The 17,225-nt window shown below is 44.4% G+C and overlaps 1 protein-coding gene across 2 annotated transcripts; it reads right to left on the reverse strand.

Annotated features, from left to right (window-relative positions):
• Window positions 1-230: 230 nt before the first annotated feature.
• TOB1 (transducer of ERBB2, 1) lies at window positions 231-5,642 on the reverse strand. 2 transcript variants are annotated; one of them, XM_050714376.1, is made up of 3 exons: window positions 4,659-4,675; window positions 4,397-4,446; window positions 231-2,165 (listed from the first exon to the last, which is right to left on the reverse strand). In XM_050714376.1, the coding sequence occupies exon 3, from the start codon at window positions 2,029-2,031 to the stop codon at window positions 1,051-1,053; it is 981 nt and encodes a 326-aa protein (XP_050570333.1). In that variant the 5' UTR covers window positions 2,032-2,165; window positions 4,397-4,446; window positions 4,659-4,675; the 3' UTR covers window positions 231-1,050. The 2 variants fall into 2 exon arrangements, with proteins under 2 accessions (XP_050570333.1, XP_035414700.1); XM_035558807.2 differs by lacking the exons at window positions 4,397-4,446; window positions 4,659-4,675 and adding an exon at window positions 5,330-5,642.
• Between the last annotated feature and the right edge of the window lie 11,583 nt (window positions 5,643-17,225).

The following is a 17,225-nucleotide window of genomic DNA, read 5'->3' on the forward strand; positions in this document are numbered from 1 at the left end:
GCGAACATTTGTTCAAGTAATTGTAGGCAAACACTTAATCAGGTTACGTGCTTTGTCAGAAGTATTTTAGGTAAGCAACCCATTGTTGTGGTGCATCAACACAGCAACCCTTTCCATCGCTCCTTTGTGATGCACTGAGTCAGACTTTTTTGCATCATTAGCACTGACAACACAAGAAGCGCAGCACTCTGATCTTCAGCAGAACAGTAAAAACAGACCACAACAGTCAATTAATTTTAAAGAATTTTAATACAAACTTAATATAAACTATTTCAGTCCCTCTTAACATGTAAGACACTGACTCAAAATACTTTTATACCTTTTTTCAAGTATTGCACAATGTAGGTACAAAATTAATATTTACGATTACATTTTCTTCCATAATATATAGCAAAAATCTTTAAACTTTTAACAGAAAATACAATTTGTGTTTCTTTTGAAAAAAGCAAATATTTCGTACATTTTAATTCCACCACTAAGGAATATTCTGTACACAACTTTTTTTTAGAATTGATGTCTTTAAGATGGATATCTTACAATTTCAGTAAAAAAAATACAACATGAAGCTGCTGCAGCTGTCACAGATCACTGTAGTAAAAAGATATAAATGCAATACCATGTTGTAGAAACAATATATATACTCTGATATTTTACAAACTTTGTACTAAATTAAATTATACAATTAGAAAAAGACCAATAAACCCACTTATTAGTGCCAATTTTCTGAAATATATATATACATATGTTTGTGCACATATATATATATACACATGAAAAAAATCAGCCATGTCCTTGCTATATCTTAAATACTGTAAGAGGCCATATTTTGAGAGTATATTTTCGTAATGTACATTTCAGTATAAAATAATTTTGTGCTTGGTTGGCAAATGAAAAAATGATGCATGTTGTATTTATCTAACCAAGCTTGAATGTATTCATACTACAAGCCTTAAAAAAAATCTCAAGAGGTGGAAAAAAAGATACACCCTTGGGTACGTGCATTTTAACTTGTACAATAGTATTTACTTGTATGTCACTTCTGTTTTATTTTTAGTTAGCCATAACTGGCTGGAATTGCTGGTTAGAATACTGCATGTTGTTTAAACTAAAATTCAAGCCATCCACAAAAGACTTCTCATTTAGACCTCCATAGGCTGCAAACATATCAAAGGCATTACTGTACTGGAGAGGACTGAGGTTAAGGGGGCTGTCACCAGGAAATATGCTACTGGTACTACCTTGACCCTGCATGTTGGGGAAAATGAACTCCTTTGCGTTAGGAGAAAGGGCAGAAGTCTTCTGCTGTTGCTGTTGCTGCTGCTGCTGACTGCCTAAGCCAAGCCCGTAGAGAGAGTGCATGGAGGAGGAAAGGGCTTTCTGCTTCAACAGGTCATTGACATTCAAGCCAAGGTTGGTGGGAGAAGTGCGGGCGACCTTGTTGCTACGGCCGCTATTCTTCATTTTGGTCGAGCCAAACTTGGTGGCAGCAAATGTGGCAGTGGTGAAGGTTAAAGGCTGAGTGGAGCGGGGCATGAAAGTTGGGCTCACAGCAGCAGAGTGACCAAAGGGAGGAGAAGGAGAACTAGACACTGAAGATGCTGGGTCACTAATTGGCATGAACACCTGGGCCTCTGGGTTAAAGCTGTTCTTGATTTCCTTATCCAACTCACATCCATTTTCATTATCATCCACATAAAGCACTTTCACTGGTCCCTTTTCACCGATTTGGTATGAAACCTCAAATGGGTCAATCCAAACACTAAGATCCTGAGGCAAGTTGCCACGAACATCATCAATGTCCAAACCACTCTCTTTGGATGCTTGTTCTATGACTGGGTCCACTTTCTCCCCTATATGTATACATCTAAACCCTGATCCTTTGTATGGCTTTTCTGGATACCAGTGCCCTTCATACTTCTTCTTGAGAAGTCTTTCAAGCTCTTCACCAAAAATGTTGACACGTCGTCTGGGAAGCTTATTGTACAAATATGAAATAATAAAATTGAGTGCTACTTGGATTTCAAGCTGCATAGCTGCTATGCCACAAAGGTTTAAGTCTGTTTCAAAACACGAAGAAAGTGTTCAAGATGCCACAGGGAAACAAAATTTCATTCAAAGTGCTGATTCTAGTAGATTATTATCCTTCACCTTGAGTGTTCTTGTTCCTTTAAGAAAAAACAAAAGCAAACACATCCAAATAAGGACAGCATAAGCTCAAGCTCCAAGGCCTATTCTTTTAGCTTCATTTTCTGCATAAAATAGGTTCCTTTTTAAATGAAAAAAAAAATTGCTAACTATTTATGTTCTTGCCTGCAAGAGGTGAGGGTGTCAACTACATTTGGTATGACTTACAAGCGGTACTGCAGAAGATGCACTAGGCATGTGTTTACATATACAGCATGGGGTATTTCAGAATCACATGAGCTTGCACTTTAGTTATTCACAAAGCAGCAAGTATAATTTTTAAGACATCGCAGAACTGCCAGGCCTGTCAAGGGTTCAATTACCAACCCATATTTGGATGATTTATGGTACTCAGCTGCAAAATTTAGCACTGGACTATTAGTTTAGCTTGAAAGGTCTTAAGTTCGAGGCTCATTTATCATTTTAAAGTTTGCAAACACATTGGTCACGCTGTAAGCTGCAGAAATATAAAAATATTCTCAGTTGCTTTAGAGGACTTCACACAAATAACTAAAATTACGCTGCACTTATTTTAAGTCCAAGCCAACCATTCACATCAACTGGTGAAATTATGTTGTGAATTATGCTGCGCTGGCGAAATTATACTACATGAAGAGAAAATGTCCGCTGTACATATATAACAATTCCGCCTTTCCTCGGAACAGCTAAAACGATAATGCAGTCAATGCATACAAAACAGATGCATGAATTTGCTGTCACAAGGGTGGCAATGACTGCGAAAATGATTACAATAAATCAATTCCCATTTTTTTCTCTTTCTACCAATTATTCTATAGGTCAAATGTAATATATTAGCTAAATACATATTTTGCGTTGTCTATAGTCCAGATTTCAAAAAGTTACTTGAGCCAAGAAGGCTTTTCATAGCTTCAGCAAAAACAATTGCTTTTCTCCTTCTCTAGGACTCCATTTTATATTTAATACAAAATATGGTTGTCAGTCCTTCAAAGGACAAAAGGGAAATTAGCTATCTAAAGTTACAGAAGGGACTAGAATCAAGTATTAGCACACACCCTGCTAATCAAAACCCTGCAATACCCTAATATAAGGTATTCATCCACAGGAGACACCTTTATACAAAAAGTTCTGGTGAAACAAAAAAATATATATTTTTGGCTCAAGTGAAACGCTCAACAAGAATTTCAGTTAAGGGTGTGCTTTTCTGCACTGCATCACCATGAACGAAATTCGGTGTAGCTGTCACTGAAGATTAGAGAAATCAAAGTCAGTAAAAATCCCATTAAAAAAAAAAAAGCTTTGTTATTTACATTGTTATTTCTTGCTCCGAATAATCTCCTTTTAAAGCCTGGAACCCTATTTCCAAGCCACTTGCGCTCTCCCCAACATGGTATGGGAATAGTTTGTAAGATAAGGCGACCTTTAAACGTTTGCTGGATCAGCACTGGGTGGGGATAAGGAAAAGATCAAGGGCAAACAGAAGATATTTACAAAAGGGACATAATCAGCACAGAAAAGCTGATTGGGTGGTTAAAATGGGCATTTAAAAAATGATTTATTAATCCATCTGTTTTGTTTCCCCGCCTCCGTGTCCTTTAGGAAAGAAATGATCCTTTCAAGGAGCGCCGGGCAGACACCGTACATTTTTCTTACGCCCCAAAACGGATCCAGGGGCACGAGCAGCTGATCAAACAAGCCAGCTCGGCCATTTCCAACTTTTATTTTGTGGTGTTGCTGCTGCTGTTGCCATTTTTAATATTCCCGACGGCTGCGGGCCCACGAAGCGCTCCGGGGCGTTACATAACGCGGCGGTTGGGGCTCTCCTCACGGCCCGGGGAGCTCCGGCAAACCGAGGAAGAGGAGGAGGAGGAGGAGGAAGGAGAGCGTCTGCAGGGCCCGTGAGGGGACAACCGGAGGGCACAAGCGGCGAGGAGGCCTCGAGGCCCCCCCCCGGTGCCCCTCACACAGCAGGGGCCCGGCCGCTGGTGGCCAGCCGGCCCCGCTCCACTTCTCCCTGCCCCAGGAGGCTCCGTGCCGCGTCGTCAGCCCCAGCCCCGCTCTCTGGGGGCTCCTCCTGCCCGGTTCCCTCAGCCCCTGTGGTGTCCCCCCCCCCCACCGTCACGGCGGGGCCGTGCCCGCCTCAGCGCCCCCCCACCCCCCGCCACCCCATCCGCCTCAAGGGCCGGGCGGTGGCTGCCGCGGCCCCCCCCCGGCCTCAGGCGGCGGTACTCACCCGGGTGGGTGTGCGGGGTAGTGCAAACAGTCCCGGCGGGGGTGTGAGTGCTGTAAGGGTACGGGGGTGTTGGGGGGGGGGGGGGGCGGGGGGGTGCGGCTCAGCACCCGGCCCCCATCATCTCGCCGAACGAGCCGGCTCCCGGAGGATGGGAGGGGAAAGGAAAGAAGAAGATTGAAGAAAAAAAAAAAAGGGGAGGGGGAGGGTTGGAAAAAAAAAAGGGGGGGGAGGGAAAGGGGGGGGAGGGCTGCGCTGCTCACACCCCCGCGACGTGCGCGCCCGGCAGCCGCAGCTCCGCTCCTTCTGCTACTGCCGCGCCGCGCCGCGCGCCCCTATATATCGCCTCCCTTGCCACGCCCCTAGCGCATCGCCACACCCACAGGCCCCACCCGGCCACGCCCACAAGTCACGCCCTCTGCGGCCGGCGCCCGGTTTAGCCACGCCCACCGCCACCAGGCCACGCCCGTCGCCGCCAGGCCACGCCCCCTGCTGCTGCCGCGTCCCTTCCCCCCCCAGCCCGGCGTGGTGGGGCAGCTCGGTACGTCAGCGCGCTCCTCGCCTCGCAACAGCGTTGCGTCACTAGCTACGTCAAAGCCTGCCCTCGCGCCCCTCAGCTCCGCGGGGAGGGGGAGCGGGGGGAGGAGGGCCCCGCGCCGAACTACATCTCCCATGACCGCCGCTGCGGTGACGGCCCGCGGGGGCCTCGGCAGCGACCGGTCACGGCTCCGCGGGGCCTTGGGGAGGGAACGCGGACACCTCAGGGAGCCCCACGGGCAGGAGCGAGGGGCCTAAAGCAGCCCCTAGGGCATGGTCAGGGGGCGCAAAATGGCGGCGTCCCCCCAGCGCGGGCAGCTCCTGACAGGAGGGGCGCAGCCCCCCTCCTTAGCCGAGCCGCCGAGGCTAAAAATACTCCCCCCAGGTAGCAACGCTGACCGATTGGCTGGCTGCCCGCCCTGCTAGCCGCCTGATTGGTCACTCGGTATCGAGGAGGACGACGTCAAAGTCCAGTTGTGTGAGGGCGGGGGGGCCGAAGGCGCTGCCGGCCGCCTGAGTGGGACGAGGGGAGCCCCCCTCAAGGCGGCGGGAATCGCCCCTCGCCCCCCCGGGGCAAATCTCCTCACAGGACTGCCGTTCGTCCCGTCGGGGGTCTGCTGGCGGCCGGCGAGAGCAGGACGCGGCGTTGAAGGAGATGGACTGCGGAGGGTTGTGGGGTTTCTGTGGTGTTTCTTCTCGCTCCGTGTTCATATAACAATAAAGCATTTTGGCACAAACGCTGCGCCGGCCCCTGGAGTGATTTGGAAATAGTGGGAAGAAATGGCGAGGTTTTTAACCCTTAGGAGGTTAAAATCCGCGGGGGGAGTCAGGCGGTGGGGAATGAAGTGTTAAGGAAGCAAAAGGTAGCGAGGGTGATACTGGGGATTTTCCACTGCTGAAAGTCCTGCTGGAAGGCCTCATTCATTGCAAAACATAGTTTTTATTCAGATGCATCAATATGGGTGTTACTAGGATTGATTGCAGTATTGCAAATAATGTGAAAATCATAATTCAGGCTCAAAATGGTCATGATTTTTTTCCCAATCTTTCATGCTTTTCTTCACTGTGAAGGGTTGCCTGTGCCTTCAAAGCAAATTGGGCCACATGTCATCACCATGCTCCCCAAATTGGAAACTGGTGCGGCGATTATAAAATTCCAAGCCCTGGAAAAGTGGAGATGAGTGAGAGTCGCTGCAGCACAGCCAGGAATCCAGATCCAGAGGAGAGTCTTGGATTTCTCGCTTTGAAAAAGTTGTCATTATTTCTACGACAAAAGTTAAGAGGGTGAAATAACTACTGGAACGGATGAAAAGACAAATGCAGTTTTTAAAATTAGAAATCTCACCGGTACAGCAAACATTGAACAAATTGGCAGATAACATCAGCTGTTTCCGTAAACAGTTCAACATGTTACTTTGCTCAGTTCTGCACTGAGGCAGCAGCAGCGGATTTCCCTTTGAAGTGGGAAAAACTGCACAACCTGGGAGATCAATGTTTTCAGGCGAGATTTAGTAAGTAGCTTTACAAACCGACTAACTGTGCTGCTGAGTTGCTAAAAAATGAGCGGTTGTAAGAGCAGAAACTTTCTGTTGAATGGCTTTGACGCTACATGAGAAGCATTAGGAGCTGAATTAAAAATACAAAGGTAATACATGTGTAATCAAGACTGCTGTGAGATCCTGTAAAGCTGCAAAAACGGTGAGGTACTTTTCTATGCCTTATGTAAAGGAAGCTTCTAATGCAGTCAATGCTAATATTGTGTGCTATTGAAAAAATATGATGTTAAATGTTGAAGACAGGTAATTGCCCTAAAAATAAGCTCTGTAGGCCAGCAAGAATCAAGCCCCCTTCTAGGGGTCCAAGGAAGGTTTCAGTTCCTCATTCCTCATCGGTCTGAAAAGCAAATTCTGACTTTTAAACTGCAGTGATCATTGTCTTCCACACAGCACACATCAAAAGTAGGTGCCAAACTGTAGTAGTGTTAAATTACTAGCACTTCAAAGCTGAGTCTAATCCAGGATGACTTGTATTCTTAAAAACGCAACTGTCTTTTTTGGTCCACAAAGATGTGAGAATAAGGCCTGCAATATTTTTCAGCCCTTTTGATTAATACACAGCAATAACAAAATGTCTGCCTCTCCCTGCTAGAAAAATCTTTAAAAACGCAATCGATAAAAAATCACAACTCCAGCAGCAAAATTTGACTCAGGTTGCCGATACTGTTCAACTGCGAGATTAATCTTAAATATATATATATATATATATATTTCTATTTTTTCCTGGCAAATCTTGACAATTTCTCTCCCCAGCAAAACAAATCAGCGGAAGTATTTCAGAGCATTGCAAGGAGGCAAGAGTGAGATTAGAAGTAAGGAGACTCTCTTAACCCATATTAAACTAGAAGGGTTTTGATCTCATCTTTGCACACAGCCATATCCTGCAATAGCTGTCTTACCCCAGCACCAGCAACTGAGCTACAATTTCTACAGTTTAGGTCCCTGCAGTCTAAACTAGAGAACCAAGGTTTCTGAAACAATTGATAGCGTTCTTCTAAAATCTAAACCAGGGTTATGGATTGATCAATACATTATCTAAAACTGAAATACAGTTTATTAAGCTTAAAAGTTATTTAAAGGAGCTTAAAATACCCAGGAAAATTTTTAATTACCTTTGTCGACATGGACAAGAATTTAAGAGACGCAGCAAGCAAGGCTCAGAATACTCATTGCCCATCTTTATCCTTTTCACCCTCTACTAAATGAATGTTGTTGACCCCTACAGAATATGTGTATCCCCACAATGGACATAAAGCTTTGTAACATATGTTCCTGAATATAGTACAGTCTCTTTTTTAACATTTTCCTATTTAGGAATACAATTCTTCTTTTAGGATGAGAGCCTGGGCTTTGGTTTTTAAAAAGTGAAAAGCTTTTCCCCTTGTATTCATCCCTCTCTAGCCCAGTTTTATCCATTTGCTGATTTTAATGCATGTCCCTTTTCCCTGTCGTCTACCAGTGTGAGCACCCAATCTGGGCTGATCTCCAGCATATATCTATTTTTAACGATTTTGACATGTAGCGTGGATGCTCGTACATTTCACTTCACCAGCCTAAGCAGTAATTTCTCCATAAATACACGTTATAGCGTGTGCACATGCATATCAGACGTTACCCGGCTTCAGGAGCTCTCTGACCACAAGGATTTTTCAGTTGGGAACCACAAAATTAGCTTGGCTGTAACATTGTTTTGATGGAGTAAAGAATAACCAAGAAGAGGAGAAATCAGCCAAAACCAAGAAGTTCGAGGGGCATTGGCCCAGCAGCAGCCAAGCCAGGTCATCCCCTAGGGGAGCCCCAAGCTCCTCTCTAATAACACGAAGGGGGCAAACAGTCACCTCCGATCAAGAGCAGCGGGCTGGCAGGGGCTGCTGCGTGCAGCTGGAGGTGCCAAGTGGAGTGCACATGGCAGGATGTGTGTGTGATAACTCCTGTTTGCAGACTCCTACCCCAGGGCAAACAAGGACTTGCTGCAAACTGCTGCCTGGCTCTGCAGCAGCCCCAGCTGTGCCCGGACTTGTTCCGTAGCGCAGGGGGCTGCGGAATTCGGAGAAATGGGATTTGTGTGCTGGGGCTGCGGGAGCACGCAGGGAAGGGCTGGCGGGAGGCAAACCTGGCGGTTAGATAAATGTCTGTTGGTCTTGTATCATTAATCCTGCCACAGGGGGAGAAAGAGCCTTTGAAGTGGAAGGAGGGAAGTGTTGTGGTAACAGGACAGGCTGGGACTGTAAGACATCACCCAGCATCACTGAGGGATGTTGCACCCCACTGGAGCTCTCCTAGAAGCCCCAAAGGCCCAGGTACCAATTCTCATGAGATGCACTGGGGCTGCCTGCCCCATGCAGCCCAGCTTGGTGGGCACAGCCGTACACCCACATCAGAAGTTCCTTTGCTTTTAAAGTATGTGATGTTACTGGCTCTGGTATGCCAAGACTTTAAAAATTTGGCTATCAAGTGCTGGAACTTATATGCCAAGGATGAAGGAACAAGATCTGGGTACCTCCCACTCTGTGCAGTCAGTACACTCTGAAAAACGAAAAAACTTCTAAGCAGGTTCTTTCTTAGATATCAGTGATTCTTCTTGAAATAGAAAACAAACAAACAAACAACAACAAAAAAACATTATTTTGCTGGGCCAATAAAAGCAAAGGGGACTGACCCTCAGGAGCACGGGGCTCACAAGGACATCCTTCTCTCCTAAGTGGCACGGTGCTCGTGTGGTTTACTTGGCAAAAGTTACTGAAGTCCCAAGCAAGAAGGCAGCTGCTGGGTAAGAAGGAAAAAATAAAACCAGAGGAACCCTGGCATGCTTTAACAAAGACTTTGCACCAAAGCTTTGCTCTTTCCGGAGTTTCAGCCATCTTCAAGGATGAAGTGAGAAGGTTTTTCATCCTGAAGCTGCTATGAGGCAAGATCTGTTGTTGACCAGGGGCCTGATAAGTGATATTTTGAGAAAGGGGAACAGATCCTGGGAAGGCCAGGTACAAGGAGAGAAATGGGGAGTAGTGAATCTAAATAAAAATACTGAGAAAAAGAATGATCACAAGCAGACAGATACCATTAAGGGAAAAAGGTAATGGATATATTTCATGAGTATCAGAATTTTCTATAGTTATGAGAAAACAGTCTGAAAAAGAAGGAAGGAAGAAAAATTGATTTTACACTTTAGAGAGGTTGACCTTTGAGGAAAGTTTTATTAAAATCTGATATAATTTTTTCCTCGAGTTCACCTTTGCATTGGGATGCTGCCAGTTTAATGTCAATCAGTTCTGCAGTATCTGCTAACAGATAAAATTATGAGGTTAGGTCTGTCCTAGCTGATAGCCATCTAAACTTCTCAGTTAATCAGCTTCAGATGCTTCACCGTGCTCGTTACCACCAGCCATTCATGAACAGTTTTAGAGACAGAAAGCTGCTGTTAAGCTGTAAGGACAGCTCACCGTAATTATTTTATGGGGATCAAAAATAAACACTGGAGATAAAAGACTGATTTTTTGCCCTTTTAATTTCTGACAGATGAAAGCAGCTTGAAAAGTCTCTTCTGAAGGCAGGTTTCATTAAGACCTTAGTGAAGAATTTTGCTTACTTAGCATTTTCCAGGAAAACTGCTAAATCTATTTCTTGAGAGGCTAAATCCAGGAAAAGTGGTCAATCTTTTTAACTGAGAGATACTAAATGTGAAAAAGGAGATGCTAAATATGAAAAACTGAGGAATATATAAAATATATGAAAATAAGGAAATTGCTTTCATTCAGTCCGCTTAAACTGAAAGGAGGAGTAACGGAGCGGCATCTGTTTACCACAAATGCCTGATAAACACGGAGGTTCTGCTAATTTTTGACATTCAGATTATCATCAGTTAGGGTAAAAAAAATATGACGGAGAATGCCCAGGGGAGACTCTTGGAAATAAATCAAAATTCGTATTTATTTAGGCCAAGATCCAGCTAATACAACCTTTCCTTGCTAGCCCTGATGCACCGCTAAACCATTGCTCCAAATTCTCACCCTTTGGCTCTCCCAGCCATGATTTTTTTTTTGTTTTTTGGCTTAGTAAGGATGTGATCAACCCCTTACTGTTCTCTCGCCTTTCAAGAAAGCAAGGTAGGCACATCTTGAATGAGAAGGGAGGGAAGGATTGCTTTTTGTGCCAACGTTTCTCACATGATCCATTTGTCACATGGAAGCAATAAGGAAGCAAAAAGACCTACAGCTATTTTTGCCTCCCATCCCAAGTCATCTTTGAAAGAGGCAGTGCTTACCGGTCCGTGAAAGAACTGCTCTTGTAATATTGCTCCGGAGAAAGTCGCCTTTCCCTAAGTGCTGATGCCTCGGTTTTTGCCATAAAGTCCAGAACAAGATATAATTTTAACATCCATAGAAGAACTCACCTGGTTCTTGACTATGAATTTAGGGCAACCAAGAATAATACAGCTCTGTAGGAAACCATCCATATTTTAAGCTTTTATGTGATAAGCATAAATGAAACAATCTGTGCTTCTGGAGCATGTGGCCCCTAACTGGGTTTCTTATGCCTTTCCGCAATACTGCTGCTGTCAGTAACAGTGCTTTATGCAGAGCCCAGGACTTTGAGAGTTTAGTTAGTGACTACCAGATGACATGCAGAATTTCACATGTAAGAAAGCCAAAGGTCCCATGTATTGATACTGAATCTGAGAGCATTAATTTGAGAAGTGCCGAGTTAACTGACTGTGCTGTCAAGCTGTGACAATCCGAGTGATGGTGACTTCAAAGTAAAAGGAGTTCAAATGTCAGTATCTTGATGGATAGAGGAAGATCATTGGAAGCTATCTTCACATTAATAAAAAAACAAGGGTGCTTCTTTTCAGAGGAACAGAAACCTAGTGGCTCTGAACACATGCTGGTTTCTAAGCAGAATGCTTTCAAGATCTGAACATAAGTTTAGATACTTCTCTATGCATCATTGGTCTTTCTGTGCAATAAATTAGTAGAAAAAAAAAAAGCATTTGTGGGTAAACCTGACCATGACAGCTAAAATGCACTCATACTTAGAGAATGCTGAGCTCATAAAACCAATCTGAAGAACAGAACGAGTCGGGGACAGGAAGGGAAAGGAAATTTCAGGTGCCTGAAGTGCAGTGCAGTGTGGACACAAAGTGCTAGCTGGACAGAGAGATGCCAGCTTATCGCAGATGAATGTTTGACCCTGAGTCTTTAAGGGTATTATTCATGGAAAAAAATCCAATGGAAATTTCTCATTGAGTTCATTGTGCACCATATCTGACCCTTACTCAACTCACATCAAAGTCTACAGAGTTATGGCAACGGGAACAATGAAATGGAATAAAGATTCCAGCTATATGTTTGCTCCTGGGATGCACGAAGTGTTTTTTAATGCAGTTCATGTATCTAGTTCATTTAAGGAGTAGTTCATAGAAGATTTGAATCCGTCAGTGCCATTGAAACAATCATCCAGTTTAAATCATTGATTAAAAGCATAGCAAATCACTCATTTCCTCTCCAACCTTTGGTTCCTAAGGGTATAATTGCTCCAAAATAATATAATACGTGCCTTAAACATGAAAAAAAGGTCAGATTAGCATAACATCTTTCCTGAACCGATGGCAAAACGTTGTGCAAACCTTGAGCCACATCTTGAAATCTCCCAGGACATTACTCTTGTGACTTTATATTCCAATAAAGCCGTGGCAGGGAGAGAACACAGATTCTTCTATTTCCCAGATCACAGGTCTTTAACATGTGATGGACAGAGTGAGCAGTCCTTACATACCTTCAGATACATAACCCACTTCATTACAACAGAATGTTTTCTCTTGAGTACACAAACCAGTAGGAGTTATTATATCTTGTGCTCTTATTACTATGCAAGACTACAGACAGTATCTGCACACAGTGGTGGATCTGTCTAGTCTCAAGAGTAGCCATAAGTAGCAACTTCAGAAGAGAGAAACCAGCCGTGTTGCCCAACTACGTTGCTTTGGCAATGAGAAGAAGAGATTTCTTCTTGATCCCACATGATGATTATCTTATACGCTGGAAAATGAGCAGTGACATACTTTTTATTTCAGCTAATGTAACTCAGACTTGTAAAGAAGGTGATTCTGCTATACGACCATATTATCTAAATTGCTTTGTCGCCAACGCATAGAAAACTGAATATAAAATTGCCTGCACATAATTGAGTGCTGACTCACCCTCCGATTAGGGTAAATGGTGCAGTGTTCCAGGGTGTCTTGGAGCTCTCTGTAGTCTCACAATTGCATGTGAAATCTTCTGATTGATTTTTCTCCACCCCACTCCAAGCAAGCTTATGTTTCATGCTCCCATTTGGGGCTGGATGCTACAAATCCACCCGCTGTCACAGGACATCTTTCCCCTGCTCTGTTACCTTCATCAGTTTTCTGCTGAAGCTCTCATCTTTCATCCCGGCTGGTGCAGTTGCCTCCCTTGTGATTTTTCCATCTCCTGGCTCTCCATATTCATAGCCACTCTCCAAACTCCAACTCTTACCTCGCTAGTTTCTAAGGCTACATAGCTGTGAATGTTTTCTCACAAAGTGTTTTTCCATAAATTCTCACAACTTCATTTCAGTCAAATCTGGGGCTGCATTGCTTTACATACATGACACAGCTCATAGCAGACCGTTTTAATAAAAGCACCTGCAAACACCTGCAAGTAAACACAGCCCCAGGTATTTTAAATGGAAATCTATTTTCTTGAAAATGGCCTCATATTGCAAAACTCCATTTGGAGGTATCAGTGTGTGATTATCCTTAAAAACAGAATGTTTTTTGGTTTCTGAAATGAAGTGGAAGAAGAGTGATCTTAAGAAGAAATGCCAGAACGGAGCGATGCAATGCCAGCAGTGAACCCTGGGCAAAGAGCTCTGTGCAATGAGACAAACCAGAACCTGTGCCTTTGCATCATCTCTCTTCTGACTCCACCACTCAGTAGTGAAAAGGGGGAATGGAAGAAGGGCCATGACATAAGTAATTGGAATAATGACAATTATTAACCAGCACTCCCACCTGGGGGGATTTGCAGGTGACACCAGCCCTGAGCTGAAGGAACCAGGAGTGGAAGCAGTCACAGAGGTGGCAGGGTTTGGTTAAGTTTTCACCTAACTATGAACATCTTTCCTGCTGACTGAGGTATTTCGTTAGTAGCCACTGAAAATCACATAGGGAAAAGGTTGAAATTTATTTTATATATAGGACTTGTTTAGTATCAGGTAATAGCTCAGAAATGAAGAGCAACTTGGACACACACCTCAGGCTTAGGTTCTCCACAAGCACTTGTAGCTGCACAGCCCAACCTTGTTCCTTACCAGGAACTGTAGCTTTTATTATCTAGTGATCAATCACGCCTGCCTCACCCCCAGGAGAATAGGTCTCATTTATCTCCAATGACAGAAAGATAATAACGTGATTGTTCCTTCATACCCAGAGACTGGGCGTCTACTACCTACAAGTTCTCTTCTAAGTTGGATCAACTTTTATTCAAGGATTTCCTTCCACAGAGTAAAAAGAGGCTCAGTTGGATTGTATTTCCTGATGCAAATGAGCCCCCAAAATAAAAGAGTAAAATTAATTGCAAAAAGCACTACAAATATGTACGGAGAACGTGAAATTCAGAACTGATCTAGAACTGGGCCAGAATCAAGGATCTGATCTCTTCTGGTCAACCTGTAACAGTACTGTATTATTGCAAAACACAAAGAATTAAAAGTCAGAATGGAGAAAAAAAAAAAAAAGAATTGAAAAAAAGATGGTCTGAAACCTTCAAAAGTAGCAGCAAAGAATAAAGTGCCCATGGCTCCCCCCAGGTTGGTGCTCCTAGCCCAGGCCACCTTGGACAACCCTCTCTCACCTATCTGACAAGAAGCTTATTTTCAAAGGGGAAGACACCAGGTGCTCAAGCTCAGTGTTCCTACCCAGACTTTTCTTGCCAAGCATTTGGCACCAGCCTGCCCAGCTGTCAGCCGAGTGGGGACAGCAGAACCGGGGCAGCACCAGGTGGCAAGCCGAGCATCGCAGCGGTTCTCACGGGAGGACCAGGGGATGCACAGCGCGGAGCAGCACGGGCTGACGTCTGTACCACTGCAGCCACGCCAGCGACTCCAGCGTGAGCAGCATTTAAACCCTAATCTGCAGCCACTGGTGGGTCGCTTGACAGCAATTTTCCATTGCGCTGCTAGGAGAGGGCAGAGCTGGGAGGCTGGGGCACCCTTGGCTGAAAGCCTGAGCTAATTTTGCAGTGAAGATAAGCCCTTGGGTAGAAGTTCTTCAAAGGGCTGTGACCAGGCTGCATCTCACCACAGGGGGCTTGGGAGCAGGCAGGCGGTTCCCCCTTTAATATATAGAAAATATAAGGTGGTCAGGGAAGAGCGCATTTCTTAAACATGCTGGAGAAGCAGGACTTGTGTTTCTGATCCACCTGGCCATGGAGGTATTTGAAGAAGCAGTAGTGCCCGCGTAATCAAACAGGAGGAACTGTGCTGGTGCTGCACCAAGGCTTGTGCTCTAAATGATAACTAACGAGGGTAAAGTCACTGACAAAAAAAAAGCTTCCACAGAATCCCTTTCTCAGGCCTTTGATTTTACTGGAACATGCAGGGCAGTAAAATTCACATAGCAGACGGGAAAGCCATGTCCTAGCCTGACCCCACTGCAGACAACAGCAAAACAAAGGGGCAGCGATCGGGGGTCACGTTTGGGGAGGATCCATGATTCAGCATGTCCATTTACTAAATCTCCTCTAATTTGTCACGGAATGAGGGAGCGGGGCAAACACCTGCAGCTCCAGGCTGCTGCTTTATTGCCAAAAGGTAGGGCACAGACAGTGACGAGTGCCTGAAGAATACACGAAGCTCAATTAGGACAGTAGGTCAGAAAGAGCAAGGTGATTCATATCCAGGACATACCCAAACAATCCACAACAACATGCAGCAATCCTATAGAGCTTTATGTCTTCAAAGCATCCACAAACACCCTTTCCTTTCAACGGCGCTAGCAGGTAACAGGCAACGGAGCAGAAACGCGTGCTTGAGACCTGCTAATTCAGGGAGCATTTGAGCTAGCTGGGAGGAAAAGGTTTCCACTGGCCCTCCAGCAACAGCAGGGAGCAAGACAGCTCTGTCCTGGTGGCAGCTGCCACCACTGGCTGGTCTAGAAATCAGGGGACATGGATTGGCTGAGATTCACAACCAAAAATTAATAAATGAGGTATCTAGGATTAATAGCTTCTTATAGAGAATGAGCCATATGCAGCTTTCCCAGGAGTAAGCCACAGGTTGTGGCGGATCGAGTTCAGGAGTGCTCGGCTCCTTGGTGAGCACCCTGACAATGCCTCCGTTCAGCTGTGCAAATCGTATTTTACTTGCTTGATTGTGAGTTGCTGGGCAGTGGGATGTAATTTTCCATGCTTGCATTTGGCTCTCAGTTTTACCTTGACAAGTGTTTGATAGTTTAAGCTCTGTCAACACTGTTTCACCTCTTAGAAAATAATAATTAAGAAGTCTGGACAAGAGGTACACATTAGTACGCAACAATTCGGTGACCAGCTCTGCCTTAACCTCATCAACACCGTTTACTACTCTGCAGCAAAATGTCTTTTCCAGGTTTACCTGAAGACTAGAATATCAGAAAAACTCAGGGATGCAAGACATATGCTTGGTTGACTTTGATCTCTCTGTAGACAAATCTTTTAAAGTTTAGATCAAGGAATCTTTTAATGAAACAAAGAAATTGTGCCACTTGTATCAGTTCCCGATATAAATAAATCAGCTAGAAATAAACAGGAGCAAGGCAAACCTAAAGGAGACAGCCACACTCTGCAATGTCAGTCCAAAGTGACTGTCTGATGGATGATAATATGGCTGGCTCAGAAAAGAAGTCAGAGTTTAAAAGTCTTGCTGCCAGCCATCTGGCAAATCTTCCAAAATACACTGCAGTAAAAATTCACTGAATCGCTACTTTTTTTTTTTTTTTTTTTTTTTTGCATCTCCTGCTATCAAGACAGTCTATTTGTTTTTGAGGCATAGTGAGGATTTTGAAATCTCTGCTAGGACTCCCTCCTTGGGGACTCATTGCCACCCTCCCCACAGCCAGCTCATGGTTCCTTCCCCCCACCAGCCTGCCATCTTCCCAAAGGAACGATGCGGTTACACATTTAGGGGGTGTTTTAGCATAAAACACTCAGCACATCCAGCTCTATTCGGGCTTCTAGAGATGCACCGTCTGTTTGTAACTCACAGGTCCTGTCCCCTTGTACCTCAAGGGGAGCAGAAATTCGTAGCATCAGGACTTGCAGCACAGCCACCCCCTTGCTCCAGAAGGATCATTTCTTGTTGCTTTGAACTAAAAGGCAACCCTTCATAGTTCTAAACAGTATAGGGCTTATTTCATATAACTGAATAATTTGGACTCTGTAATCACAGAAGACAATAGTAAATATTACCACTAGCCATTCCTAATAACCCATAGCAACACAGAGTGCTAAAAATCTATGGGCACTTTAAAAAAAAAAAAAGCATCCTTTTCCATTCATTTTCCAGATTAAAAATTACTTTACGGAACAGGCTGCCATGTTGAGTGTTAATGATTTTTTTTCCCCTGTTTCACCAGCACCTCCCACCTGGACCATAACCAGCTGGAATCTAGTCCATGACCCTCCTGACTAGATATGAAACATAATGGCTTGGGGCCATAGTACTGAGAGTACAGGAATGCACACAGC

Source organism: Cygnus atratus, chromosome 18 (genome assembly GCF_013377495.2).
Source record: "Cygnus atratus isolate AKBS03 ecotype Queensland, Australia chromosome 18, CAtr_DNAZoo_HiC_assembly, whole genome shotgun sequence".
Lineage (NCBI taxonomy): Eukaryota > Metazoa > Chordata > Aves > Anseriformes > Anatidae > Cygnus > Cygnus atratus.

Excerpts from the sequence above, each read along its gene's own strand:
- TOB1 (XM_035558807.2), bottom strand. The coding sequence starts at position 2,031 with ATGCAGCTTGAAATCCAAGTAGCACTCAATTTTATTATTTCATATTTG.